The sequence below is a fragment of the Lonchura striata genome, chromosome 11 (genome assembly GCF_046129695.1).
Source record: "Lonchura striata isolate bLonStr1 chromosome 11, bLonStr1.mat, whole genome shotgun sequence".
Lineage (NCBI taxonomy): Eukaryota > Metazoa > Chordata > Aves > Passeriformes > Estrildidae > Lonchura > Lonchura striata.
In genome coordinates, this window is record NC_134613.1 from 24,025,819 (window position 1) to 24,053,437 (window position 27,619).

The following is a 27,619-nucleotide window of genomic DNA, read 5'->3' on the forward strand; positions in this document are numbered from 1 at the left end:
GGGGGCAGAGGAGTTTGTTTGCAGCTAAGGCTGGGGGTGGGGCCAGGGGTTGTTTTTTGGGATCCTTGGTGTGGAGCTGAAGCTCACAGCTTCATCCTGAGCTGCTTTTTCAAGTGGTGTCTGCACCCTGAGAGTTTGCAGTGCTGGCATGTCAGAAAGGGATGTTCTCACAGTGTTCAGTGGGCAAGGTGTTTAACCCTGCAGAAATTGCAATATTTAAATTTTTAAATGTTTGCAACTGTAAGGGAGTTAGAAATTGAGAGTTACAGGACAGCAATGTGAAATTCTTAAGCTGCCTCAATTAATTTTGTTTCTGATCTTTCAGTCATTAATGCCCTTTGATCCCAGGAAATTATTTGGCTGGCAGTCAACAAACACTCTTGCTGCGTCAGGTATGTCCCTTGCCAAGGTTTACCTGTTTTATTAGCCTGAGCACCTAAAATAAGTTACTTTCCAGGGGAATTACTTAGCAGGTAAATTTACTCATAAAGCAAGAAAAATAGTGTAATTTACTAAAATCCTGTTTTGAACTAGAATTCTAGATTTTCACTTTAATGCTCTTCACAGGCAGAGCTTTTGCTAAATATCAAAAATTCTCTAAATATAAACTTGCAAACCAATGGTTTCCTTTACAAGCAAGCCGAGGTGGGGCAGAGCTGTGCTTTCCCAGCGAGTGTGGATTTCTAGTGCCAGGATGTGAATGAGGAGCACACCTGGCTGTCACCCCAGGTGCTGCTGGAGCCCAGCGTGTCCCTGACAGTGCTGCTCTGTGTCCCCAGATGCCTGGAGCGAGCTGCCCCACTTCTCCAGCCCCCAGCTGCTGAGCAGGCACGCCGTGCTGGAGAGCTTGGACTTCCTCTTCTACCTGCTGCAGGGCCGCCCTGCCTTCGCCTTCGGCACCTTCCTGGGGCAGCAGCTGGCCCGGAGCAAAGCCCCCAGGCAGCTGTGAGTGTCCCCAGCAGGGAGGGCATCCATTCCCCCTCCCCAGCAGCACAGCGTGCTGGGCACTGGGACTGGGCTGTCCTAAGGGCTGGAAAGCACATAGCACCTGAAAGGAGGTGAGCTTTGCTTGGAGCCACCTCAGTAACATCTGCACCAGGGAAGTGAGGGAATATTCCAGTCAGATCAAACGTGGGTGGGCTCTGCTTTAGGAGCCTGAGCCCCTAGGTGGCTTTGTAGGAAAATGATGCCCCTTTTCTGTGACATTTCCTAATGGTGGCACTTCTTCAGTTTAATTAGTAAGGCAAAAATGCGCTGGAGGTTGATGGAATGAAATGTTCTGGCCGAAGCTTCAAAATCAGGTGTTCAGAAGGGTGACACATCTTGCTTGAATGCGTGAAATTTGCTGTTTAGTGTGGCAATTAGAACAAATCACTTTGCACCTGGAATGTCTGGTTTGTGTATTAGTCACTGGTTTTCTCTCCGTTGTTTCCACACAGAGCAGTTTCTCTGGTGTAAACAGGGAAAACTGGGGCAAAAAGGGAACCGTACATTAATGTGAAGTTTAACAGAGTCAGGGATGCAGGATGTTTTCAGTGACTGCTGTGGAAAACCTCTTTGGGTGCATTTTTCTCTTAGCACCATCTGCAGGTCAGACTGGTGTTCCTGGTGCTGCAGTGGGCTGTAAACTCTGCAAAGGCTCTTGCTGCCCTCAGCTGCTGAGGGGGTTTCTGTTAATTGTAACACCAATTCTATCCTAAAAAAGGCGACCCCGACTCAGGGAACAAATGATGATGTCTGGCTCCAGATCAGAAGGCTGAAGGATAGCTTTATGCTATATGACATTAATATACTACTTAAAGAGAGAATATCTTATTTTACATACATACTTCTTTCTTACTTAACTCACAAACTCTGACTTCTCTGCTGAGAGTCTGAGACACAGCTGGATCTGATTGGTCATTGAACCTAAATAACTTTCACTAGAATCTAATTAAGTCATCACTTCAGGTAAACGATCTCTATGCTAAGTTCTACATGTGGGAAGGAAAGGAGCAGAGATAAAGGTTGTTTTCTCTTCTTCTCTCTGCGTTTCTGAGAGACAGAATTATGTCTCTCTGTCCAGAGAACAAGAATGCCACACAATTCCACTGCCTTCAGTTTTTGATGAGCGTATTAAGTTGCAAACTCTGCTTATCACGTGTGAGCCTCCATTCTCATACACACGTTTTTTACAAATGTGGAACTTTTGGCTCCTAATTACCTGGGGCTACCTGGGAAGGTGGGGCTGAGCAGGTTGGGGGGTTACCTGGGAAGGTGGGGCTGAGCAGGTTTTGGGTTACCTGGCAGGGGGCTGAGCAGGTTTTGGGTTACCTGGGGGGCGCTGAGCAGGTTTGGGGCTGAGCAGGTTTTGGGTTACTTGGCAGGGGGCTGAGCAGGTTTGGGGGTCACCTGGGGGGGGTTGAGCAGGTTTTGGGTTACCTGGGGTGTGCTGAGCAGGTTTGGGGTTACCTGGGGGGGCTGAGCAGGTTTGGGGCTGAGCAGGTTTTGGGTTACCAGGGGTGTGCTGAGCAGGTTTGGGGTTACCTGGGGGGGCTGAGCAGGTTTGGGGCTGAGCAGGTTTTGGGTTACCAGGGGGGGCTGAGCACTGCCCGGTGCTGGCAGAGGTGCAGACCCCGTGCGGCTGGCTCGTTGCAGGATCCAGCGGGCAGCACGGGAGGCACGGCTGCTGGCTCTGTGCTCCTTCGGCGTGCCCGGGGTGGCTGCAGCCTGCGTGTGCTTCCTGGAGCTGCTGGGGCAGGACAGCCTGGGGCTGCGCGTGGGGCTGCGCGCCGCCAGCCTCATCGCCCGCCACGGCCCCTCCAGGGACTCCCTGGGTAAGGCTCCCTCCTCTGCCCCACGCTGCCTGCTCTGGGGGCAGGCAGGCATGCACAGCTGCTGCCTGGGGGCTCAGCAGCGCAGTAAAACTTGGTCATTCTTTTGTTCCTGTTTTTTTTTTTTAACTAATTTTGAAAGGTGCATTTTAATCCCCCAGTGTCAAATAAGTCAGGCAGACTGATAGAGCCTCTATCAGGGTCTAACAGACACTGTCCAGCCTGGGACTGATATTGGTGAGGTTCAGTGGTAGTAACATTACAGAGAGTTAAACAAAGTCCATTGCCAAATTTCCTTTCTCCTTCTTATCATACACCTGCAGGGAGATCAGGTGTTCAGAGCTGTAGGGAAATTAAATTTATCCTAGAAATAACTTCAGATAGTTGAATGTCTAACTCCAGGGCCACAGGTGTCAGCTTTCCCAGCCAGGAGGATACTGGTGCTCCTGAAAATGCTGCCCTGGCTCTGATCCCAGACAGCACCTCAGGAATGTGTTCTTTTAAACAGTTGAGAAGTTAACAAAGTTGGCTGATGGTGAAAAAGCAGCAGCAGCAGCACTTCTGACCTCCTTGGAGGAGGCCTTCTGGGATGCCATTGAGCAGCAAGGAATAAAGAGGTGAGAGCAGCCTGCGCTGAGGGGTTCCCTGGGAGATGGGGGCTGAGGTGCCCGCTGTTACCTGTGTGTCAGATAACAGCAGAGGGGCAGGGCAGGACAGTGACCTGGCTGCAGTGGCCCCTGGCATGCCCTGTTGCTGCCTGCAGGCAGTCACAGCTATTGGAAATGCAGGGGGCCCCGCTGGGCAGAAATGCTGATGTCTGCAGTTCAGAAGGCTGAATGATTTCTTTATTATAACTATACTAATATACATTAACATACCATTTAAAGGAGATACTAAAACTACACACCTACTTTTTCTAACTCACAACTCGTGCCCCTCTCTAAGAGTCCAGCCCCAGGTGGGTTGGATTGGCCATCAGGCTCAAACAAACCTCACCAGAATCCAACCAAGCAATAACCCTGGGTAAAAAATTCTCCAAACACATTCCACATGGGAAAAACAAGGAGCAGAAATAGAAATTGTTTTCTCTTTCTTCTCTCCCTACTCCTCTATGAAAAAAATCTAAGAGACAAAGAAGAATGTGCCTGTCATAGTCAGGCTCACCTCAGACCTGAGCATCTGCTCCCAGTATTGCAGCTCTTGGCCTCTGCAGCTCTCTGAATTCCTTGCAGGACATCCAGTGACTCCAGAAGGCAGTGGTCCTTGGTCATGCAGTTCTGCAAACTCCATAACCTGGAGCTGAGCACGTCCTTCCTGAGGGAATGTGCCAAATCCAACGAGTGGCTGCAGTTCCTCATCCAGAGCCAGCTCCACGGCCACCAGCCAGCCCAGGTGAGCAGCCTGTGCATTAAACTGGTCTTGGAGCAAGATAGTGTCCCAGTGTGCAGACAGCAGGAGCCTCACCAGTTCCTGGGCTTTGGTTCTCTCGGGATGTCCATACCCTGGGACTGTGGTAGCCCTTCCCTTGCAGTTACACTTGTAAATTTAATTTAAACTCAAGTAGTCACTGCTTTTTTTTTTTTTAATTGGAGAGTTGCCAGATGTTCAGTGTAAGTTATAATAAAGCCACTCATCTTTGCTTTCAAAACTCAAATTGATTTTTTTGGCAAAGATACTTAAACTTTCGAGAATCCAAATTTTCCGCCTTTTGGTTTTGAACGTGATTTAAAAATGAATAAAATACTCCAGTAAAAGCAATTGGGAGAAGTCATATGAGGAAAGCTAAGTGGGAGATTCAGCAGGCCTAGGATTTTATTTCGGATCTCCTTGTTGTGTTGAAGAATCCATAACTCCACAAAAACACCCAAGTAGACCCTGTTTATGCTCTGCTCCTTTGGGGAGCTCCTTTGGGGAGGTCAGGGATGCTCTGCAGGAGAGGACAGAACTGAGGCTCCCTAGGAGACATTTGAGCTTTGAGGAAAAGGCTGAGCTTTCACTAGAGTGATTCACACCTGCAACACCCTTTTCCTCTCCGGGTCTCTGATGTTTTTCTAACGCAGGATTTGGAGTGTTCTGCGTGGCTGTTGGGTGTGTCCATCCTGGACCCCGACAAGGCTGTGCTGCTGTGTCCCCCCAGGTGCTGCCCCTGCTGCAGGAGTTCCCCGCCGTGCTGCGGGACCACCTGGAGCTGGCCCTGGGGAAGCTGCTGGGGCCCGGAGCTGCAGGCAGTGCCCGAGGAGCCGCGGGCGGTGCCCGAGCCGGGAGCGTGTTCCGGGTGCTGCTGCGGTGCCAGGAGCAGCCCAGCCCCTGCTGCTGCCTGCTGGCCGAGGGGCTGCGGGCCCAGGCGCCCATCCTCAGCGTGCTGGCAGCCTGCTGCCCCGTGAGTGCAGCTCCTGCCCCGTGTCGCACCCGCTCTGCTGCCCTGCCCCGCTGGCTGTGCCCAGCGTGCCCCTTCTCCGGGGAGGTCGGCTGGAACCCGTCCTGCTGGCCTTTGCAGGGTGCCAACCTCATCTCCTGCCTCTGCGTTTGGATCCTCACCTCCGTGGATGATGCCACCAGGGCTGAGGCCACCGCCCACACCCAGGGCTGGGCAGAGGGGGCCCGGTGGGACCTGCAGGACCTCGCTGCCATCTGGAAAGTCTTCTTGAGGAAGCAGAAGAGTAAAACGCTTCTGAATGGCTTCCGGCTCTTTTTAAAGGTGAGGGAATGTGGTTTCAGGGGTATGTTTGATGTGTTTCACCCTTCTGGGCCTGTAAGCCCCCTCCGTCTTGCTGTGTGCCAAGGATAGCCTGGCTATCCACTGAAATTCCCAGTCAAATTGGAAGTTCTTCCAATTATCACAGATCTTTACGTCCTACATCAACCTTGCATGCAATTTTTATAAATTAAAGTTTCATTGTTCTGCTGCTGATGGAGACAAATTCTACATTTATTGAATTAAATAATAGATGACTTTAAAAGTAGGATTTATTTATTGAGGTACTTTTGGGAATTTATTGGCATCTATTTTTGTGTCTTAAAGGACTCCCCTTTGCTGCACATCCTGGAGATGTACGAGCTGTGCATGAACTGTAAAAAGTACAACGAAGCTAAAACCAAACTGCACAAATTTCAGGAAAGCCTCACAAACGTAAGGAAATAAATTTTCTCTAAGTGTCACTGCTGGGATTGGGCGGCTGGGCCAAGAGGAGCAGTGTGTGAAAGCTCTCTGTCTCTCAGTGCAGATGCTTTAACAGTTCTTTCCTTTCCATGCCGGTGTCTGGCTCCCTGCACATGGTGACATTCCCTGTCACTAATGCTTTTCCTTCCTGGGTGTTCAGGCAGCTCAGGGCCCTTCCCCAGCAGTGGCAGGGCTGTTGGTGTAACCATGACCTCCCCTGGCCCTTGCTGGGCCTGCTCAGGCTCTCACCTGTGGAATGCCACCTGCTTGGAATGTCCCGGGGCTGACAGGGGCACACCATCCCAAATTAACCCCTCGTTTCCCGCAGCCCGGGGCCGCAGGGGGAGCGGCCCCCGCGCTGCCGCTGCCCTGGCTGCGCTCGCAGGCGCTGTTCCTCCTGGAGCTGATGCTGCAGCAGTGCCACACCGACTACGAGCTGGGCAAGCTCCTGCAGCTCTTTGCTGCAGCAGAGACCCCGCTGCTGGACGGTGAGCACAGCCTGAGTCCCCCCGTGGCAGGGCTGGCTCCGGGGGGAGCTCAGCCTTCGCTGGGCTTGGCCCCGGCTCTCTGAGCTCTTCTCTCTCTCTGACCCAGGCCCCCACCTGAAGAGGCTCTGTGCCCTCAGCGAGGCCCTGAGGGACTCCTCCATCTCCATCAGCCGCTCCATCCTGAGCTCCTGCAGCCTGGAGGCGTTCCAGGGGGAGTGCAGCTCCATTCTGGAGCAGCTGCAGGAGAGAGGGATGTTCAGCCTGGCTCGGGAGGTGGCGGCCCTGGCTGAGCTGCCCGTGGACGGCGTGGTCACACACGAGGTACAGTGACACTCACCTCTTCCTGCTGCTGCCAGGAGTGAGGATGCAGCTTCCCAGCCTTCCTGAAGCATTGTTTTTTTGTTAAGAAATGTTTTATTTTACATGCAAGTGCACCAAACACACTGGCTCTAAGTGCTGAGCTGCAGGGTACAGCTGTCCTCATTCTCTTTCTGTTTTTATTTGTATTCAGTCAGTTTTATTTGGGGAGAAAAATAGATGGGTTTTTCCATCAGGGGGTGGAATGAGATGATCTTTAAGGTCCCTTCCAACCTAAACCAGTTCTGTGACTTGTTTCATATTGGGGCACTTCCCTAAATCCAGTATTTCAGTGCTGACCATCACGTGTGAGTTGGAGTTTTCTTCCTTGGAAAGGAACTGTGATAAACTGTGGATTTTACAGGTTCTGAGGGATCTCCATCATTTAAGAGACACTGGACAGTGGCATCAAACCCAGACAAGAGCCGAGTTCTGGAAGAAGTGCAACGACACCTTCACTAAACATGGCATCCGCAGCCGCGCCGCCGCGGAGTTCTTCCTCCGCCAGGCCGACGGCGCGAGGGAGTCCTGGGGGCAGGAGGAGAGAGCTGCCCTGGTGGAGAGGGAGCTGCTGCTGACCCTGGCGGGGCACTGGCTGGCCAAGGAGCCCGGGCTGCCCGTGCAGGAGCTGGAGGAGCTGGAGAAGCAGATCTGGCTGTGCCGCGTGGCCGAGCGCGCGCTGCCGGCCGAGGCCGCGGGGCCGTGCCCCGGCACCGCGACCCTCGCCAGCCTGGCACGGCGCTTCTCCTTCGCCGGGCTGCCGGCCCTGACCGCGGCCGGGTGCCACGGGCTGAGCGCCCCGGCCCGCGGGGAGCCCCGGGCGGCGCCGGGCACCGAGGAGCTGGGCACCGAGGAGCAGCCCCAGCTGGGCACAGCAGCACCAGGCACTGAGGAGCAGCCCCAGCTGGGCACCGAGGAGCAGCCCCAGCTGGGCACGGTGGAACGGGCAGCACTGGGCACAGCAGCACCGGGCACCGAGGAGCAGCCCCAGCTGGGCACCGAGGAGCGGGTGGCGCTGGCCGCGCTGCTGGGCGCCCTGCTGGACCAGGGCAGCGTGCAGGAGGCCGCCCGCGTGTGCCGCTACTTCCAGCTGTGGCACCGGGACGTGGCGCTGGCGCTGCGCTGCCGAGCCCTGGCGCTGGGCGAGGCCCGGCCCGAGCCCGAGGTGCCGGCCCCGCTGACGGACACGGCCGGCACAGCCCCGGGCAGTGAGTGACCCCAGCCCTGCCCTGCCTCTGCCCCCCTGCAGCAGCTCCTGCCTGCTTGCCTGCTCTCCCTGCTGCAGCAGCTCCTGCCTTCCCTCCCTGCTGCAGCAGCTCCTGCCTTCTCTCCCTGCTGCAGCAGCTCCTGCCTGCTCTTCCTGCTGCAGCAGCTCCTGCCTTCTCTCCCTGCTGCAGCATCTCCTGCCTGCTCTCCCTGCTGCAGCAGCTCCTGCCTTCCCTCCCTGCTGCAGCAATGCTCTCCTGGAAGGAATCTGTGGCCTTGCTGTGCACGGTGCTCTGGCTCTGTGTACAGTCTCTATAGATCCTGAACCTTTCATCTGTCACAGCTCTCCGTTCTGGCCCAGTGAAGCAGCACTGGGCTTTACCCCTCTTGCTGCTTTTAGAAAATACTCCGCTAATTTTTTTTTCCGTAGCTGAAGCAAGGAAATGCCTTAATTAATACATTTTCCTGACTCCTTTGTGCATTATGAAGGGTTTGGAGTTTCTTGCTTAGTAGCAAGGCTAAGGCTGGGAATGTTTATGTAAAGTTCTCTTCATATCTGTGGAGTCTGAGCAAGTTTCAGCTGGAGCATCCCTTTCTAATAGTGATGTGTAAAGCTGAATAGACACAGAAGAGCATAAATGAATCCTAACCCATCAGGAAGGCTGCAGAACCCTTCTTAGTCTTAGAAATTTTATATCTGAGGTGTTATCGGGGATATTTGTGCTCTGTTACATTGTTTGCACCCTGAAACAAATGTAATATTTAAAAATCACAGGTGCCAAGAGCTCAGTTTCCAAAGGCTGAGGAAGTGTTGTGTAATTGCTGCAGGTTTTGGGAGCCCTGCCCCCCGGGTGTAAGGGAGTTGTCTGCCTTTATGAGGTAGGAATTGATGTTCTTTTGTTCCCAGCATCCAGCCTGGAGGACTGGACCCCTCTGGGATGTGGGGACGATGCCGTGGTGGCGGCGCTGAAGGCCCTGGCAGAGGAATGTGTCCACGGCAGGGGCTACTGCAGGCAGGTCCTGTGCCTCTACGAGCTCTCCAAGGTGAGCCCAGGCCCTTGTCCAGCCCTGCTGGGGCTGGGGAGGGCAGGTGAGGGGAGGAAGGGCTTGGCAGGTGCCCTCAAGGAGCTGCAGAGGGTGGAATTCCAGCCCTTTGTGTGGGAAAAGGCCAGAAGCTTCCTGGGCATGAGTGCTGAGGTGAGCTTGGGCACAGCTGGAGTTCGGCTCCAGGTGCTGTCCCACCCTCCGGGCTGCTCTCCTCACTTCCCTGCTTGCACTTTTTGGGCTGAAGCTGCAGCAGTGTCTGGTTCTGGGCTGGAAAGGGATTGTTCTGTGTGAGTGAGCTGCGAGGGAGCTTGCTTAGGAGTTCAGAGTTATCAACTAATGCAGTGCAGAGTCTGGAAAATGGGAAAGCTTAAGGCTTAATGGGAGGTGTCATGGGTCAGGGATGCTCTGACAGGTTTGGTGGGGAGGTCAGGGAGTCTCTGACAGGATTTTGGTGCTCCCAGGACCTGGGCTGCTCCTGTGGAGAGGTCAGGGATGCTCTGACAGGTTTGGTGGGGAGGTCAGGGAGTCTGACTGATTTTGGTGCTCCCAGGACCTGGGCTGCTCCTATGGGAGGTCACAGACATTCTGACAGGTTTGGTGGGGAGGTCAGGGAGTCTGACTGATTTTGGTGCTCCCAGGACCTGGGCTGCTCCTATGGGAGGTCACAGACATTCTGACAGGTTTGGTGGGGAGGTCAGGGAGTCTGACTGATTTTGGTGCTCCCAGGACCTGGGCTGCTCCTATGGGAGGTCACAGACATTCTGACAGGTTTGGTGGGGAGGTCAGGGAGTCTGACTGATTTTGGTGCTCCCAGGACCTGGGCTGCTCCTATGGGAGGTCACAGACATTCTGACAGGTTTGGTGGGGAGGTCAGGGAGTCTGACTGATTTTGGTGCTCCCAGGACCTGGGCTGCTCCTGTGGGAGGTCACACACATTCTGACAGGTTTGGTGGGGAGGTCAGGGAGTCTGACTGATTTTGGTGCTCCCCAGGACCTGGGCTGCTCCTATGGGAGGTCAGGGAGTCTCTGACAGGTTTGGTGGGGAGGTCAGGGAGTCTCTGACAGGTTTGGTGGGGAGGTCAGGGAGTCTCTGACTGATTTTGGTGGGGAGGTCAGGGAGTCTGACTGATTTTGGTGCTCCCCAGGACCTGGGCTGCTCCTATGGGAGGTCAGGGAGTCTCTGACAGGTTTGGTGGGGAGGTCAGGGAGTCTCTGACTGATTTTGGTGGGGAGGTCAGGGAGTCTCTGACGGGTTTGGTGGGGAGGTCAGGGAGTCTCTGATGGGTTTGGTGGGGAGGTCAGGGAGTCTGACTGATTTTGGTGCTCCCAGGACCTGGGCTGCTCCTTCGCGGAGCTGGCGGCGCGGGAGCCGCGGGAGGTGCTGGCCGCCATCCTGGCGCGGCGGGGGCCGGGGCGCGGCCGCAGGGCCCAGGCCTTCATCGCCTGCCAGGGGCTGCCCCCGGCCGCCGTGGCCCCGCTGCTGGCACTGCAGGTCACCCAGGAGCTGCTGGCATCGGCCCAGGGCAAAGGTGGGCACGGCTGGTGGGTGGCTGGGGCTGGGTGTGGGAGCAGGGAGCACCCCTGGGCTGTGCTGGGGCACAGGGAGTACACCTGGCTGTGCACAGGGGACACACCTGGGCTGTGCTGGGGCACAGGGAACACACCTGGGATGTGCTGGGGCACAGGGGACACACCTGGGCTGTGCTGGGGACACACCTGGGCTGTGCTGGGGACACACCTGGGCTGTGCTGGGGCACAGGGAACACACCTGGGCTGTGTTGGGCCTTGGGCTGTGCACAAGGAGCAGGGACAGGCCAGCCTTGGTCTCTGGGGGAAAATGTGTGTCCCAGAGCAGCCCCTGCACCCAGTCCCTGAGGGCTCAGCACAGCTCTGCTGTGTGAGAATTGTCTCCTTTGTTAACGTTCTATACAGACGTGCATTTCTAGTTACTCCTGTGTCCCGTGTGGTGTCCCAGTAGTTAAGGTTGTATTTTTATGGACATCAATTTAATATTTTTTTAAAAAGGGGGCTTTAACCTTGGTCTGTGCTGCCCTACATCATCTGGCTTGGGAATATCATGTTCATTCCCCTTGACAAAGGTTCTCCCCTTTCTTTTTTCCTTTGGGGGAGTAAGGGGCAGCTCTGTGGTTGTCCACTAGGATTTTGTTGGGTTGAACTGCAAAAAAGTAGTTTCTGATTGTTAAATTTAAGCAATAACACCCAAAGTGTCTTTAGGATTGTAGTCCCAAGTCCTCAGTCAGTCTGGTTGATATCAGGTTGGTTTGTTTGGGGTTTGTTAATTAAGGATAAATAGGAGATCTCTCCTGCATAGTGGTGACAGGAGTCTCTCTCTGGCCCCAGGACAGAAGCAGGTTTGGAACCCTGCAGTGGAGAGCCAGGAGCTCCTGGAGCTTGCCAAGCTGTGCCAGGATCACACCTTGGTTGGGATGCAGTTACTGGATAAAATCTCCTCTGTCCCCCGTGGGGAGCTGTCGTGCAGTGAGTAAATGCAAATCCTGTCTGGTGTAACCTGTGTGTAAGTAACAGGGTGTTGGCTGGAACTCACAGCTCAGAGGGGAGGTGCTGCTGCTGATCTCGAGTTTGATATTCAGTTAGCTGGGCTGAGGATGTGCACAGGGTGTTGCTTAAGGGTTTATTTTCCAAACAAAATTCAGATTTTCGTGCTAAACAAGAGGTGGGAAATGCAGCCAGGGAGTGCCATGAGCTGTCAAGGTGGCTTGTTCCAGAAGGGGCACTTTGTTCTTACTCTTCACAGTTAGAAACGGAATGTTTCCAAGCCAAATGCAAAACTGGTGCCCTTCCTTTTGCAAGGCAGGGCTGGCAGGCAGTGCAGGGATGGCGTGTTACACGTTTGTCAGCCTCTGCGGGAGGAGCCGGGGGTTCTGTGTGTTTTGTGTTTCCTGGAGAGAGGCAGTAATTGCCTTCCTCAGCCCTTTGACTGAAGTACCAGGATGCTTCTGCCCGCAGTTACAGAGCTGCTGATCCTGGCCCACAGCTGCTTCAGCCTGACGTGCCACATGGAGGGGATCACACGCGTGCTGCAGGCAGCTCGGCTGCTCACCGAGGAGCACCTGGCTCCCAGGGAGGAGTACGGGCTGGTGGTGAGTGTCCCTGGCCAGGGCTGGGCCAGGGCTGGGCCAGGGCTGTGCTGGGGCTGTGCCAGGGCTGTGCTGGGGCTGTTCCAGGGCTCCCCAGGCCTGCCCAGTGGTGATTCAGCTGCTGGGGAAATGTGCTGCTTGGTGGCACTGGGCATCTTTAATTGCTGCCTTGAGGGATCTCCTGGAGCCTGGGACGTGCCCAGTGGGAGGGTGTCAGTCCTAAAAGCTTCACTGCCCGTTTTGATGGGATAAAGCCATGCCCCTTCAGTTTGGGTTGGTTTAGGAGTGCCCCATGGCTCCAGAGGAACATGTGCAGCCAGGAGTGCCCGGGCTGCCCTGGCAGGGCACGGTGGCACTGCCCTGGAGCTCCTGCTGTCCCCTGGGTGTCCCCAGGTGCGCCTGCTGACGGGCATTGGCAGGTACAACGAGATGACCTACATCTTCGATCTGCTGCACCAGAAACATTACTTCGAGGTGCTCATGAGGAAGAAACTGGACCCGGTACGTGAGGGACAAACCTGCAGGGAGCCGTGGCTGCATCAGGGATTTACACCCAGTTCACACTGGGTGAAATTATCTGGGCATTTTAATTCCTGAGGAAAATTTACTTCCTGAATCTAGAGTCAGGTTTCATAGAAATAAATTAATGCTGGGGTTTAGTCTTATTTTAGTTGAACCATTTTTTCCTGATTAGAGAAAAAGTGAGGGCTGCAATGAGAGCAGCATTGAAACTTAAACTTGGCATTGCCAGAGTCTTCACGTCCAGCTGTGCTTTTATTTGCAGTTAAAGTTTCATGGGGGGTTTAGAAGTCAGAGCTATTCCCAGCTTTGTTTGAAGCAAGCCCAAGGAAGTGGCACACGCTGGCATTGGTGTGTAAGGAAGGGCACAGGTGCCGGGGTTTCGGCGCGGCCGCGGGGCTGCTGTCGGTTTTTGGGGTGCAGGGGTCCCTTTTGGGCTGGTTTGTGGGGCAGGGGTGGCCCGGTGCTCAGGTGCCCTCTGTGCCCAGGGCGGGACGCTGAAGGCGGCGCTGCTGGACTACACCAAGCGCTGCCGGCCCGGCGACAGCGAGAAGCACAACATGATCGCGCTGTGCTTCAGCATGTGCAGGGAGATCGGCCAGAACCACGAGGCTGCCGCCTGCACCCAGCTCAAACTCATCGAGTGCCAGCCCTGGGGTGAGCAAGGGATGGGCACGGGGGTCCCTGCTGGGCCGGGGTCCCTGAGCTCCCCGAGCAGCGTCCTGCGCATCCTCGGAGCGCTCTGGTGCTCAGGGCTCTCCTGGTGTGACATTCCCTGGGGCAGCTACAGACACAGCTGGGTGTTCCTCAGCCCAGGATGGCTCTGCAGGGGCACAGCCAGTGTCCCTCAGCCCAGGATGGCTCTGCAGGGGCACAGCCGGGCTTCCCTCAGCCCAGGATGGCTCTGCAGGGGCACAGCCAGTGTCCCTCAGCCCAGGATGGCTCTGCAGGGGCACAGCTGGGTGTTCCTCAGCCCAGGATGGCTCTGCAGGGGCACAGCCGGGCTTCCCTCAGCCCAGGATGGCTCTGCAGGGGCACAGCCAGTGTCCCTCAGCCCAGGATGGCTCTGCAGGGGCACAGCTGGGTGTTCCTCAGCCCAGGATGGCTCTGCAAGGGCACAGCCAGTGTCCCTCAGCCCAGGATGGCTCTGCAGGGGCACACCAAGTTTCCCTCAGCCCAGGATGGCTCTGCAGGGGCACAGCCGGTGTCCCTCAGCCCAGGATGGCTCTGCAGGAACACAGCTGGGTGTCCCTCAGCCCAGGATGGCTCTGCAGGGACACAGCCGGTGTCCCTCAGCCCAGGATGGCTCTGCAGGGACACACCAAGTTTCCCTCAGCCCAGGATGGCTCTGCAGGAACACAGCTGGGTGTCCCTCAGCCCAGGATGGCTCTGCAGGGACACACCAAGTTTCCCTCAGCCCAGGATGGCTCTGCAGGGGCACAGCCGGTGTCCCTCAGCCCAGGATGGCTCTGCAGGGGCACAGCCGGTGTCTCTCAGCCCAGGATGGCTCTGCAGGAACACAGCCGGGTGTCCCTCAGCCCAGGATGGCTCTGCAAGGGCACAGCCAGTGTCTCTCAGCCCAGGATGGCTTTGAGGGCTCTGTGAAGTGCTGGCTTTGTGTCTGTGCCTGCTGGGTGAGCTCTGCAGCGTGGGCAGGCAGCGCTGGGAGAGCAGCAACACCAGGAACTGTGCCCAGGGATTTCTGAGTGCATCTGGCAGTGCTGGCCTGTGCCACAAACGTGTGGCTGGGGTTTCTTTTCAGCCTCCAACCACTCGAGCAGGCTCCAGCAAAGCTTTGGTCCATTAACTGAACGGGCAGTGTGTTCCTGCTTTTTTAATATGTAAATTTTGGTTTAGTTTGTTGGTGCTTTATGGGACAACACCAGGGACAGACTCGGCACTGGGAGGGAGTTTTGTAACTTACTTTGTCACCTTTAGAAATAATTGGTTATTCCTTCCTTTTTCCTGTTTCAGAGGAGTCTCTTCAGGATGTTCCAAATTTAAAGAAGCTGCTGCTGAAAGCTGTGACTCTCTTCATTGATGCAGCAGAAAGTTACTCCAAGGTAAAGGGAGGTGGAATGGGGGGTGGAGTGCTCCCTAGTGCTCCCTGGGCTGGGAGAATCTCCTGGGCTGGAGCTGCCCTGGGCAGGGTGTGCAGGCCCAGTGCAGGAGGGAGCTGTGTCTCTGCAGCCCAGTGGCACCAGCAGCATGGCTGGCTCCGAGTGTGCTCTGCTGGCTTTAACAAACCCGGGTTACAGAGAGCAGAGCTTAATGAGCAAGGACAGAACAATTACACTGTTTAAACCCAAGCCTAATTATGGTGCAAGTGTTTGTGGGAATGAAGCTCTGCTTAATGCCGATGGAATATGGTGAATGTGCAGCTGCAGTGCTCTGGCACTGGCACTGCTCTGAGCTCTCAGGGATGCTCCCAGGTTTCCCTGGAAGCTCTCAGCTGCTCTGGCACTGCTCTCAGGCACTGCAGGGCTCTGGGCTCTCAGGGATGCTCCCAGGTTTCCCTGGAAGCTCTCAGCTGTTCTGGCACTGCTCTCAGGCACTGCAGGGCTCTGGGCTCTCAGGGATGCTCCCAGGTTTCCCTGGAAGCTCTCAGCTGCTCTGGCACTGCTCTCAGGCACTGCAGGGCTCTGGGCTCTCAGGGATGCTCCCAGGTTTCCCTGGAAGCTCTCAGCTGTTCTGGCACTGCTCTCAGGCACTGCAGGGCTCTGGGCTCTCAGGCATGCTCCCAGGTTTCCCTGGAAGCTCTCAGCTGCTCTGTTGCAGGACTCGTGCGTGCGGCAGGCGCTGCGCTGCCGCCGCCTGACGCGGCTCATCACGCTCCAGCTGCACTTCCTGGGCTCGGGGCAGAGCACCAGGATCATCAACCTGGGCAGGCAGGACCTGCCAGGGGCCATCCTGGCCTTGCCCAGGTTCTACCAGGTGAGCTGGGCTCCCTCGGGGCCCTCCTGTCGGGAACAACTTGGGCACTGCAGCTCCTTCTCCTGGCCTCAGACCCTGTGGCTGTTAGCCTGACCTTATATCCTGTGGGATACATGGGATGGAGGGACAGGACCCAGGGAATGGCTCCCACTGCCAGAGGGCAGGGATGGATGGGAAACTGGGAATCAGGAATTGCTCCTGGGAGGGTGGTGGAGCCCCGGCACAGGTGCCCAGAGCAGCTGTGGCTGCCCCTGGATCCCTGGCAGTGCCCAAGGCCAGGCTGGATGGGGCAGACTGGGCTGGTGGAAGTGTCCCTGTTTAGGGGCTGAGGAAGGTTGTTCACAGTGCTTTGCTACCCTGTATTTCACAGCTGCTCTCAAGAACAGCAGCAAGGGGTGGGTCGAACAGTAGTGAGTTCTGGGTGTGCAATGTTGTGTGCAATGAGTTCTCAGTGTGGAATGTCGTGTGCCATCCCCTCTCCCTGACCCTGCTCTCCCTGCAGGCAGCCATCGTGGCCGAGGCCTACGAGTTCCTGCCGGACTGGGCCGAGGTTCTGTTCCAGCAGGTGATCACCAGGGGTGACTTCGTGTACCTGGAGGAGTTCAGGCAGCAGCGGCCGCTGCAGCCCGGCCTGTTCGAGGAGGTGGCCAAGAAGTGAGTGAGGCTCTGCAGCTTCAGCTGCACAGGGCCCTGAGAGGGGCAGCAGCAAAGGGTTAAACTGTTCAGCCTGTATTGGGGGCTTGAGATGGAATTCTAGAAGGGTTTGGGTGGAAAGGGACCTTAAAGCCCATCCGGTGCCACCGTTGCCATGGCAGGGACACCTCCCACTGTCCCGGGCTGCCCCAAGCCCTGTCCAGCCTGGCCCTGGGCACTGCCAGGGATCCAGGGGCAGCCCCAGCTGCTCTGGGCACCTGTGCCAGGGCCTCACCCCCTCCCAGGGAAGGATTTGTTGGTAGCCTTGGTTCTTGGCACAGCATGGAAGTCGCTCTGATCCAGCCTTGTCCTTGAGCTGGACAAGGAGGGAGCTCGGGGCTGGGCAGAGCAAATCCTTGAAATGAATCAGAGCAAATAAAGAACCAGGAGATTCACGTGTAGGTGCTGAGTACGACCTCCTGTTGAAATGTCATTCCTGCAGGCCCAGAGCAAGAGTCTCAGGGCCCTGGGAAGCTCCTGTGTCTCAGTTCTGTGTCTCAGTTCCACGTGCCTCTGTTGCAGGGTCAAACAGCAGCCCCCGGCTGATGCTGCCCTGAGGAACCTGAAGCGGTTCCTCACCCACTGTGAGGACATCTACACCTACTACAGGCTGGCCTACGAGCACAAGTTCTATGACGTGGTGAACTCCCTGCTGAAGGACCCTCAGACTGGCTGCTGCCTCAACGACCTCTTATCCACCTGAGTTCCAGCCCAGAGCACAGACTGCAGGGTCACTGCTGATTTACACAGATTTGATCCATGGCCTGCTCACAGGGCTCTGCTGCTCTGTAAAAATTACTCCAGAAAACTGCACAAGGTTGTAAGTAGTTAAATGCTGACTGTGGCAACCTAACATTGTGTTTTGTATAATAAATCTTACTGTTTCTAAATTACTCGAGTCACCAGCAAACACTGACTGGCCAGGTGGGGGGTAAAGCAGAGATCCAGCAGCCCTCTAACTTAGGGGCAAGAGGGAGGGAGCAGCCCAGGAATTGTATCCAGAGGCTGAAACAGGTGCAGGATGTGCAGGCAAAGGCAGTGGAATAAGCAGGATCACTGCAGGTTTCAGGTACCCAACACAATAATGTCTTCTTTGAGTCCAGTCTGATCTCTAAAATCTTCTACAGCCTTAAACAGCCCATTCCTAATTCTGCTGTCTTGGAGTCAAAGAAATAATCAAGTGCAAATATATTTTTACAGTTATTAAATATGAATTCCTTTTCAGGCCCAGGCCATGGGCACACTCCCAGCACAGCTCAGCTTTGCAATTCTCCCTCTTCAGGTATTTTTCCTGTCAGGGCCCAAAATGCTCCAAGGCCAGCCTGGTGAAGTCCTCAATAGTGATTTTTATTAAATTAGTTGCTTTATAAAACATTGCAGATGTTGTAATTGTTAACATAACAATTTGCCCAACTGTAGGAACTGCTGCAGTTTGCTAAGCAAGTTTGGTTTTTAATGAAAGAAAACGGCTGAGTCGTGAGAGACCCACCACAACCCAGGAGAGCCCCAAGGAAGTCATGTGGCTTGGTTTTTTCTTTTACACTTAACCCCTTAATTAACTGTTAAAGAACACCCAACCCAGACAGCTGCATTAGTAGAAATTTAAATGAATGGAACTAAATAAACTTCATCCTTGAGACACAAGTGGGTTTTGCCTTGCTCTGCCCCACCAGGTGCTGTGCAGGTGTCAGGCTCTGGAGCAGCGGCTGTCCCGGGGGACAGGCTCCCAGGTGCAGTATTCCACACTGAAGTTAGCAGTTCCCCTCCCAAAATACTGAAATCCTCAAGCTCTTAAGTCAAGACAAAGCGACTGGAACTCTACGTGCACACCCTGCCCTTGCTGCAAACTGCTCTTGCTCAGCCCTGGCCCTGGAGCAGGGACAGTTAAGGCCATGTCATGGAGCTGTGCTGGTTATAATCCTTCACCTTGTTCCAATTCCTTCCCGATTTAGTGGCTGTTGCTATGAATAGCAGCAGTGCCCATTAGCAGGATTTTGGGTTTTTAACTGCAATTTACAGACCTTTTCCATTCTACCCCTGCCCGGAGCTTCCGCCCGGACCCGGCACCTCCAGCCCCCAGCACACAGATACTGCAATTCTGATTGTAGCATTTGGCAGAATTTAGAGGAAGAAAGGTTGTGCTACATGTTTAAGGGATTATGGGCAACAGAAAGACAACAGAAGGGAGATAAATGTCACATGAAGTCTTCAAAGTCTTGTACGTACTCGCCGTCGTAGCCGCCGTAGTCAGCCAGGTCGTCTTTCATCGTCGCCTTCAGCCCCCCGCCAGGCACAACCCCTTTTTTCTTCTTTTTGGCTTTATTCTGTGCAAGAGGATGAGGCTGGTTATTGGACAGGCCCAGAGCTCTGTCATTAGCCCAGCCAGGCTCAGCCCAGTGGCACTGAGCAGTCACAGCCCCTGTGGCCCTGCCCGTGGTTTCCACCCCACACGTTTTCCTAGGAAAGCTGTCACAGTTCCAGGTGTCCCCAGCTCCCTGCACCACAGCCCTGTCCCCCTTTGCCTTTCATCCTATTTCCCCTGGACTCTCAACAAGTAATTAATAAATGCAGGGGAGTCCCAAGCAGGGGCCGTGATCCCTGAGGAACAGCCCCAGTCTTACCTTCTCTTGTTTTTGTTTTTCACTGCATAATACTGTCAGAGTGTTTGTGATCTTTTTCAAATCATCCACCTCCACTGCATCAGGGAAGGAAAAGGAAAAAAAAAAAGATTCCTGATCAGTGTTGTTCTTATAAGGCAGTTAAGTAACATCCACAGTCTCTAAAACTAGAAATAAGCATTAGTGTAACTATGGGCAATTACTTGATTTAAATCAGCAGAACACAGAGTGGGTGGTTCTGGGCCTTACAATCCCAACAAGAATTCTAGCTGGTTCCTTGGAAGCCTGAGCCTTGTAGAAGGTAAAATTTGCAAATAAAGTTACTGAACACAAGAGTCTTACTGAAACATTTGTGCAGTAAAATATGGAGATAGTAAAACACAGTAAAATGTATCAAAAGGAGCACTGGATTACCAATAAATGATTATGTTTGTCAATAAATGGTGCAAGAGGCTGGGAGTCCCTCCAGTTAGGAGCTCTGAATCCCTGAGATGGAAGCTGCCAGCTGGGATGATGGATGTACCCAGCTTCTCCTGGGATCAAGTTACCCCTCACTGAAGGACAACTGGGTAGAGGACAGGGAACCAGCCCAGCACTGCTCCAGCCACCAGGGCATTGGGAAAAGGAGTTTCAATTACTTCATCTCTGTATAGTTACATGCTGAATTCCAGAACAGTTAATCTGCAGTTCCAGAATTACATTAACTCGATTTTGTAGTATTTTCCCTCCAAATGAGGTACTCAAATTATCTGCCTCGGAGAATCTACTCTATTAGTATTATTTCAGAAATGGCTTCAAGAAAAACATGCAGGTTTTAGATGAGGATAAGAATTCACATTTTTTAGAGAGCTGTCTCTAACCACCGTGCAGAAAGAGCAACCCTTGCACGAGGAGAGGATCCTTAGTGGAGTTTTTGGAATGGAATCAGGCCAGTGCCTCATTTAGCACAAAGCACCAGAGCAATCCCCTCCGAGCACTGTCCCAGCACCATGTCCACCTCAGCTGCAGCACAGCTCTGCAGCACAGCTCTGCAGCACAGCTCTGCAGCACAGCTGGGGCTGGCTGCACTTACAGGAGATGCAGACGTCCCGAAGCAGCGCTTCCAAAAACCCGGCGTAATGTAAGGACTTCTCGTACTGTGTGATCTTCTCCTTCAGCAGCTTCCCAAATTCCGTGAAGTCGTCTTTTGAAGAGGGATTCATGGCATCTATTCCACAAGTGCTATTTACACCTGCAGGGACAGGCAGGGTTGTTAGAGAACATGAGCTGTGAGCCCTTAGAGGGGACCCAGCTCCCACCTCCCTGAGCTCTGCTCCCCCCTCAGCCAGGGCCCATCTCTGGCCTCACAGGAAGGAAGTTTACTGCAAAACTCAGTAATTTCATAGAATCCCTGAATGGTCTGGGTTGGAAGGGTTAAAGCCCAACCAGTGCCATCCTGGCAGGGCAGGGACACCTTCCACTGTCCCAGGTTGCTCCAAGTCCATCCAACCTGATCTTGGGCACTTCAGGGGTCCAGAGGCAGTCACAGCTTCTCTGGGCACCCTGTGCCAGGGCCTCCCCACTCTCACAAGGAACAATTCTGGCCCAATATCCCATCCATCCCTGCTCTCTGGCAGTAGGAAGCCATTCCCTCTTGTTCTGTCACTCCACGCCCTTGTCCGAAGTCTCTGTCCAACAAGTTTTGAAGCTGAGTCAAGCTCAGCAGTCTGACCCAGCTATTCCTGTTCTCTGGACAACCTGCACCAGGAAGCCCCTTTTTCCTCAAATAAACCATTCCTGCCTCAACCTCCTGAGTGCAGAACTCAGCTGGTTCTTTGCAGCTGTGCACACCCCCCAAGCTCTGTGACAGCCTCCCCTGAGCAATGAGCTGAATCATTCATTATAATTAAGGAAACTCTTCCACGTTTGAGGAACGCTGCTGTGCATCAGCATCTTTGCTACTTCTTTGTTCTCAGTGCCACAACTCCGTGTGCTGACAGCCAAGCCCTGCTCATGCTTTGCAGGGTCCCAGGGGTTTATTTATTTCCTGCTGCCGTAACTCACCGAAGGTTTCCTTTGCCAACTCCAGGTCTGACTCCTCTTGCAACTTCTTTAGCCGTAGTTTGTCTGCCAACTGTTCTTCTGGTGTGAGCTCCTTCTGTTCCTCGGGTGCCTCTAACTGCAGGGAGCACACAGGGAGAAGGTGGCAGTTAAAGACATCACCCTGCATCACCCACTGCTGCCTCGACTCAGGGCACGTGGAAAACCTGGAAGCCATCCCTGCAGTCTCCATAGATTGTTCATCTCACAGGGAATGGGAAGAAACACCAAACTCCCACTCCTGCCTGCTCCATCACGTGCTGCACACACAGGACCTGGGATAACACTGATCCAAGCACTGGTTCAGCTATGCAGGAATTAAAGCTCCCAGCCCCAGATGGGATCCTGTACAAGACCTAACTTAGGTTTATCAGATGAATCAAGACCTTCTCAGATCTTGCTAGACCTCCAAAAAACCAAATCAAACCCACCCTCTGAATTTTATGTGACACAGAAGAAATCAGGAGTTACCCTTTTTTTAAGCTCCTCTTGCTTTTTCTTCTGTAGCTTTTCTTTTTCTTTGATTTTTTCTGCTATTTTCTTTTTTTCTGAAACTTTCGGTTCTGTAAAGGGTGGAACAACAAACACAGCTCTCAGAAGTCTGATGATGTTTTTTCCCCCACACAACCACAAAAACACTGGAAGCCACCAAGCTCAGCTCCTGAGCACAGTTAAAAAGACATTTCTGACAGAGTTAAAGACATTTCTGTTAAACCCAGCGCCAGCCCCACTCAGGTTTGATCCTCACACACCCCAGACACAAGCAGGGTCTGTTCCCATGCTGATACAGAGCCAGGGGTTATCTTAAAGCCTCACCTTGTTTTACCTCTGTCTCCTTCACCTCCTCCTCTTCCTCCTCATCATCCCAGTTATCCTGCAAAACAGTGAAGATTCTTTTACAGATATCTGGAACCTCTTCCAAAGCCCAGAGACCCACTGAGATCTGGTATCAGAGTGAGGGAGCCATGGGAGCTGTACCTCAGGGCTTTTTGGAGCTGTCCATGCTGGCTGGGGCCAGTTCTTACCATGAAAAAGGCAGGTTTTAGTCAAGAAACCAGCTTGTGTCAGTAATTACAACAGCCAGATCACAAACAGCCAACCACCACTGACACAAACAGGACTTTATTCTCATTTCTGGTGTTTTGAGAGACAGAACAGCACTGAGGGATGGGTGCAGCACGGCCCACTGGAAACCCCCAGCCTGGCTGAAACCACGTCAGGCCAGCACAGGCTGTTCTGTCCCACACCAGGGCCCCTCTCCTGGGCTGGGAAAGCCTCCCCAGAGCTGCAGGGATTTTCTGGGAGGCTGCACCAGGGCAGTGCTGCAGAGCCCCACGCTGCCCAGGATGTGCTGATCCAAGCAAGGAGGCACCGAGTCCTTCCACCAGCTCACCTGGATAATTGGCACCTGCAGGGGACTCGGCTTCCCTTCCACGTTCCACAGGCCTGACTTGAGTTTGGAGCAGCATTATTTTAGCTCACATCTAATTAAGTTTGCTACACCCACTGCTTAAATAGCTCCACTCAGCACTGAGGAGCTGTCTCAGCCCCAGCCTGGGAGTCAGATGCAAACTGCAGAGGAAGGGCAGCCTGGCCAGGAGGGATCCATCCATGGCACTGGGATATCTGGGAGGGCACCTGGGCAAGGACTCCATGCCATGAGACGTGCCCCAACCCCATCCTGCCAGCCAGGCTGCGTTTATAAACCCAGGGAATTCCAACTCCTGACAGCCAGGCCTGGTTTATAAACCCAGGGAATTCCGAGTCCTGCCAGCCAGGCCTGGTTTATAAATCCAGGGATTTCCGAGTCCTGCCAGCCTTGCCTGGTTTATAAACCCAGGGAATTCCGAGTCCTGCCAGCCTTGCCTGGTTTATAAATCCAGGGAATTCCGAGTCCTGCCAGCCTTGCCTGGTTTATAAACCCAGGGAATTCCGAGTCCTGCCAGCCTTGCCTGGTTTATAAACCCAGGGAATTCCGAGTCCTGCCAGCCTTGCCTGGTTTATAAATCCAGGGAATTCCGAGTCCTGCCAGCCTTGCCTGGTTTATAAATCCAGGGAATTCCGAGTCCTGCCAGCCTTGCCTGGTTTATAAACCCAGGGAGTTCTCTGGGAGGAAGAGCCAGCTGCCTCATGCTGTGTCCTTGCAGTGATACAGTAATTCCCAGAGAACACATTCATTGCCCAGTATTTCAACACTGTTTCTGTGTCCTCCAGCAGCCCAGGAACATCCTCCCAGCAGCTGGGAGGTGGCAGGGACTGGGCCCTGGCTCCCAGCTCCAGCCCAGCTTGGGATGGAGCAGGCACTGCCCTGTGCCAGCCCTGAGTCAATGGATGAAAATCCCCTGGCAGCAGGCCTGACTTCTGGGGAACGTGTGCTGGGGAACACTGCGAGGAGTTTTGTTACCAAAGGTGCTAATTTTAAACCCGGGAAGCTGACGTTTCCCAAATTAACAGTTACTGCAAACTCATTACCAAAAACCCTTCCAAAACACAGATCTGCAGATACAAAGCACACTCCTCAATGTGAGGTGCCTTAGGAAAGCCGTGGCCAGAAAACTTTGTGCTGCCACTTTAGACCACGTCATCCCTCACGTGGGGATTTCCCCATGTGGGGCCTGGCACCGAGGGATCCAGAGCTGAGCAGGAGTCTGGCAGGAAGAGCAAATCAAAGGGAAATAAACCAAAATAAACCACCTTTCTTTGCTGGATCCTCTCTAGACGCAGCTCTGGCACCAAACCCATCATCCCTCAGAAATAGTCAAGCAGCTGCATCCTCACGACACATAAGATGTAAAATGTCTTCCCACTGCCAGGGGCAGGGATGGATGGGATACTGGGAGGGATTGTTCCTGGGAGGGTGGGCAGGGTGTGGGATGGAACTCCCAGAGCAGCTGGGGCTGCCCCTGGATCCCTGGAATGTCCCAGGCCAGGCTGGACAGGGCTTGGAGCAGTGGGAGGCGTCCCTGCCATGGCAGGGGTGGGACAGGATGGGATTTAAGGTCCCTTCCACCCCAAACCATTCTGGGATGGCATGTGGGGAACATTTGTTCCTTTATTAAACACAGACCCCTCAGGTGACTCCAAGAGAAGCACTCTGGTGCAGTTCTCCTGGGCACATCCCATCCAGCAGGAATGCTGCTCACTTTCTAAGGAAGGAGGAAAGGCAAATGTCACAGTCTGAGCTACAGGTGTCTGTGCACACCTGTCAGTCACAGAGGGGTCAGTCACACACACCTGTGTCACTCCCACACTCTTTCCCAGTGCCCGGAGCTGCTGTGCACACACCGTCCTTGTCCTGCTGCTCTAACCTGACACCGGGACACTGGGCTGGGCTTGCTACTGAGTTAAAGAAGGGAAGTTACCAAATTTCTGTGATTCTGTGTGTATCTTCAGGGTTTTTAAAAGATTAACTTCTTTTCCTGTACCGTTTATGGGAAGAACTCCACCTGAGCCCCAAGAAAATCTCGTGGTGCTTTTCAGAGATCCTGGTAACAGTGTCCTCAAAACCAACCCCAAGTCCTCACCCAGCGCTACAATGTCCCAGAGCTGGAGGAAACAAAAAGAACTTTTGTAGTTGCCTTATTCCACTGACAGAATCCTAGGATGGTTTGGGTCTGAAGGGGCCTCAGAGACCACCCAGCTCCACCCTCTGCCGTGGGTCGGGACATCTTCCACCCTGCCTGGCTGCTCCAAACCCTGTCCAGCCTGGCCTTGAGCAGTCCCTGGCACTATCCATATGGATCCGGAGGTTTCTGTGGCACCACCAGCCTTCCAGGGGAGTCCAGCAGGAGCAAACAGCGTTTGAGGGAGCTCTGCCTTCGGAAGCACCAGCAGCGATCATCCACAGGTTCTATCCCACCGCCGTGCAGACAGCCCGGCAGGACGCACCTCGTGGTGAGCGGGGCAGGATGAGGTGGAAGCTCAGGAGGAAAAGACGCCCTGGTGGAGCACAGCCGCTCCCGGCCAGCAGCAGAAGCACCAACGCAGCGCTGCCGTCCTTCAGCCCGTCCCGGCGCCTCGCCAGCGCCCCGAACAGCTCCACGGGCTGCAGCCAGCGGGGGCACAGCGCCCCAAAGCCGGGGAGCAGCCGGGGAGCGGCCGGGGAGCGGCGGGTGGATCCCGCGGGGAGCGGGACGTGCCGCTCCGGCAGCGTCTGCGCGACCCTCCCCGCCCGCGGGGCCCGGGACAGCGGCACCGGCACCGGGCAGGGCCGGCCCGGCTTCTCTTGGCACCGGGACGGAGCCCGGAGCCGCCGGCACCGGGAGCCCCGGGCTGTCCGGTGCCGAGCCCCGAGCCCGCCCCGCAGGTCCCGGGACAGCGGCTGCGGGCAGGGCCGGCTTCTCTTGGCACTCCGACTTGGCTCCGTGACCGAGCCCGGAGCCGCTGCCGCGCGGGCGGAGCCGCCGGCACCGGGAGCCCCGGCACCGGGAGCCGCCGGCACCGGGAGCCCCGGCACCGGGAGCCGACGGCACCGGGAGCCCCGGCGCCGGGAGCCCCGGAACCGGGAGCCGCCGGCACCGGGAGCCCCGGCACCGGGAGCCCCGGCACCGGGAGCCCCGGGCTGTCCGTCCCGGCCCCGCCGGTGCCGAGCCCCGAGCCCGAGCCCGGCCCGGAGCCGCGCACGCCGCCCGCCCCGCCGGGCCCGCGGCCCCGCGCTCGGGCGCCACACGGCCGCGGCCCGGCCGCCCCCGCCGCCCCCCGGAGCCGCCAGCGGCGGGGCCCGCCCGGCCGCACCTTCACGTCGTCCTCCTCATCCTCGCCGGCCCAGCGGTCCCCGGCCACCCCCGGCACCAGCCGCTTCGCCACCGGCTCCACCACCTCGAAGCTGTCGGCGTCTGTGGGGAGAGGAGCGCGGTGAGCGGCGGGGAGCGCGCGGCGGCCCCGGCCCGGCCCGGCCCCGGCCCCGCCGCACCCACCCCACGAGTCCGCCGCCTCCGCCGCCATCTTGGCCCGACCGCGGCCGCCGGGCGGCGCCGCGCGGGGCACGCCGGGACGGCGGCGGAATGACCGGGCCCGCCCCGGAGGCGGGGCCCGAGCGCGGGAACGGGGCGGGGACGGCGCGAGGGGCGGGACCGAGAACGGGGCGGGGCCGGGAACGGGGCGGGAACGGCGGGAGGGGCGGGACCGAGAACGGGGCGGGGCCGGGAACGGCGGGAGGGGAGGGACCGAGAACGGGGCGGGGCCGGGAACGGGGCGGGAACGGCGGGAGGGGCGGGACCGAGAACGGGGCGGGAACGGCGGGGGCGTGGCCGGGGCGGGGCCGGCGGGAGGGGCGGAGCCGGAGAGGGGGCGGGACCGGGATCGAAAACGGGAACGGGACCGGGAAACGGGATCGAGATCGGGGCCGGGATCGGGATCGAGATCGGGGCCAGGAACGGGAACGGGACCGGGATCGGGACTGGGATCAGGATCGGGACCGGGATCGGTACCGGGAACGGGATCGGGAACGGGACTGCTGCTGGGAACGGGATCAGGATCGAGAACGGGATCGGGATCAGGATAGGAAACGGGATCGGGATCTGGACCCGGACCCGGATCGGCCCCGGGACCGGCATCCCGCTGCCCCGGCCGCAGCCCGGGTCTGTCCCGGGGCCGCGCCCGCCCGGGAGCGGAGCCGAGCCTGGCCGCCCGGGACCGGCCGTGCTCCGGCACGTACCGGCACGGCCCGGCACGGCCGGCACGGCCGGCACGGCCCGGCACATCCCGGCACATCCCGGCACGGCCCGGCACATCCCGGCACGGCCCGGCACGGCCGGCACGGCCCGGCACGGCCCGGCACATCCCGGCACGGCCGGCACGGCCCGGCACGGCTCGGCCCCGCCACGCTCGGGCCGCGCACGCCGCGGCGCCAGGCTCCGCTTCCCCCCGTGCCCTGCAACGCGAACAGGAACGGCGGAGCCGCTCGCTGTTCGCTTCTTCACCGCCAGTCCCAGCTCCCCTGAGAACCCCGCACGTGGAAAAGGAGGATAGATTTTGTCCGGAGAGAATAAATTTAGAACGTGTCTTTCATAAACCAAAGCAATGATCTCGGTATACGTCTATATAAACCACACACGTGTGTCTAGGAAAAACACGAATTAAAAATAGAGACTTCCAAAATTATCATCCTTTTCCTGTTCTTCTCCATTTACCAGACAATATAAATAATAACAGAGCCATACCTACGGATCAAACAATGCCACAAGTTATATCCTCACCAAGTCTACACATCTTCACAGCCTCAGGGTGCTGTGGCAGGTGATCACAAAATCACCAGGAATTGTGCAGTAATTTGGAATACGTTAATACTGGAATATGTAATTTGGAATTCTAAGGAATTACACAGAACGTTTAAATTTTTCCTCGATAGTAAAACACAGACACAACTTCTTCCACTTCAAGGCTGAAAACTGTCTTGACTTATAGAAAACTGAGGCTCAGTGAAGGATATCAGCTAAAAATCATAAAAACAGAATCCAGAGCATAAGTGTTTAATTACATCTTTGTGCTTCTGTAGACTAGAAATGATTGCAGAAGAAACAGAAATCCATAGCACAGGACTTCTCTTCCCATCATATTTAACAAGATTCGGCCCCATCAGTACAAT

At 55.7% G+C, this 27,619-nt stretch overlaps 2 protein-coding genes across 2 annotated transcripts in view; one reads left to right on the top strand and one right to left on the bottom strand.

Annotated features, from left to right (window-relative positions):
* SPG11 (SPG11 vesicle trafficking associated, spatacsin) overlaps positions 1 to 17,226 on the top strand; it is a 32,049-nt gene extending 14,823 nt beyond the window's left edge. Inside the window, exons 20-40 of the mRNA XM_077785972.1 lie at positions 326 to 392; positions 780 to 945; positions 2,638 to 2,816; positions 3,322 to 3,430; positions 4,046 to 4,205; positions 4,951 to 5,193; positions 5,311 to 5,511; positions 5,836 to 5,943; positions 6,302 to 6,461; positions 6,568 to 6,782; positions 7,183 to 8,026; positions 8,932 to 9,068; positions 10,402 to 10,600; positions 11,433 to 11,570; positions 12,060 to 12,193; positions 12,584 to 12,691; positions 13,198 to 13,366; positions 14,684 to 14,772; positions 15,488 to 15,643; positions 16,146 to 16,297; positions 16,859 to 17,226. Of these exons, the coding sequence (XP_077642098.1) occupies positions 326 to 392; positions 780 to 945; positions 2,638 to 2,816; positions 3,322 to 3,430; positions 4,046 to 4,205; positions 4,951 to 5,193; positions 5,311 to 5,511; positions 5,836 to 5,943; positions 6,302 to 6,461; positions 6,568 to 6,782; positions 7,183 to 8,026; positions 8,932 to 9,068; positions 10,402 to 10,600; positions 11,433 to 11,570; positions 12,060 to 12,193; positions 12,584 to 12,691; positions 13,198 to 13,366; positions 14,684 to 14,772; positions 15,488 to 15,643; positions 16,146 to 16,297; positions 16,859 to 17,039 (3,915 nt within the window). The 3' untranslated portion in view covers positions 17,040 to 17,226. The remainder of the gene's footprint in view (positions 1 to 325; positions 393 to 779; positions 946 to 2,637; positions 2,817 to 3,321; positions 3,431 to 4,045; positions 4,206 to 4,950; positions 5,194 to 5,310; positions 5,512 to 5,835; positions 5,944 to 6,301; positions 6,462 to 6,567; positions 6,783 to 7,182; positions 8,027 to 8,931; positions 9,069 to 10,401; positions 10,601 to 11,432; positions 11,571 to 12,059; positions 12,194 to 12,583; positions 12,692 to 13,197; positions 13,367 to 14,683; positions 14,773 to 15,487; positions 15,644 to 16,145; positions 16,298 to 16,858) is intronic.
* A 436-nt stretch (positions 17,227 to 17,662) lies between these two features.
* Positions 17,663 to 26,047, bottom strand: EIF3J (eukaryotic translation initiation factor 3 subunit J). The gene is made up of 8 exons (XM_077785973.1): positions 25,950 to 26,047; positions 25,768 to 25,868; positions 21,850 to 21,907; positions 21,505 to 21,596; positions 20,998 to 21,112; positions 20,027 to 20,185; positions 18,958 to 19,031; positions 17,663 to 18,660 (listed from the first exon to the last, which is right to left on the bottom strand). The coding sequence occupies exons 1-8, from the start codon at positions 25,975 to 25,977 to the stop codon at positions 18,532 to 18,534; spliced, it is 756 nt and encodes a 251-aa protein (XP_077642099.1). The 5' UTR covers positions 25,978 to 26,047; the 3' UTR covers positions 17,663 to 18,531.
* Between the last annotated feature and the right edge of the window lie 1,572 nt (positions 26,048 to 27,619).

What these genes read in the sequence shown, in the direction of transcription:
- EIF3J (XM_077785973.1), bottom strand. Translation starts at nt 25,977, where the DNA reads ATGGCGGCGGAGGCGGCGGACTCGTGGG. An exon ending in GGAGACAGAGGTAAAACAAG is followed by an intron (nt 21,597 to 21,849) that starts GTGAGGCTTTAA and finishes CACCCTTTACAG; the next exon opens with AACCGAAAGTTTCAGAAAAA. An exon ending in TCGGGACGTCTGCATCTCCT is followed by an intron (nt 19,032 to 20,026) that starts GTAAGTGCAGCC and finishes TCCCTGATGCAG; the next exon opens with TGGAGGTGGATGATTTGAAA.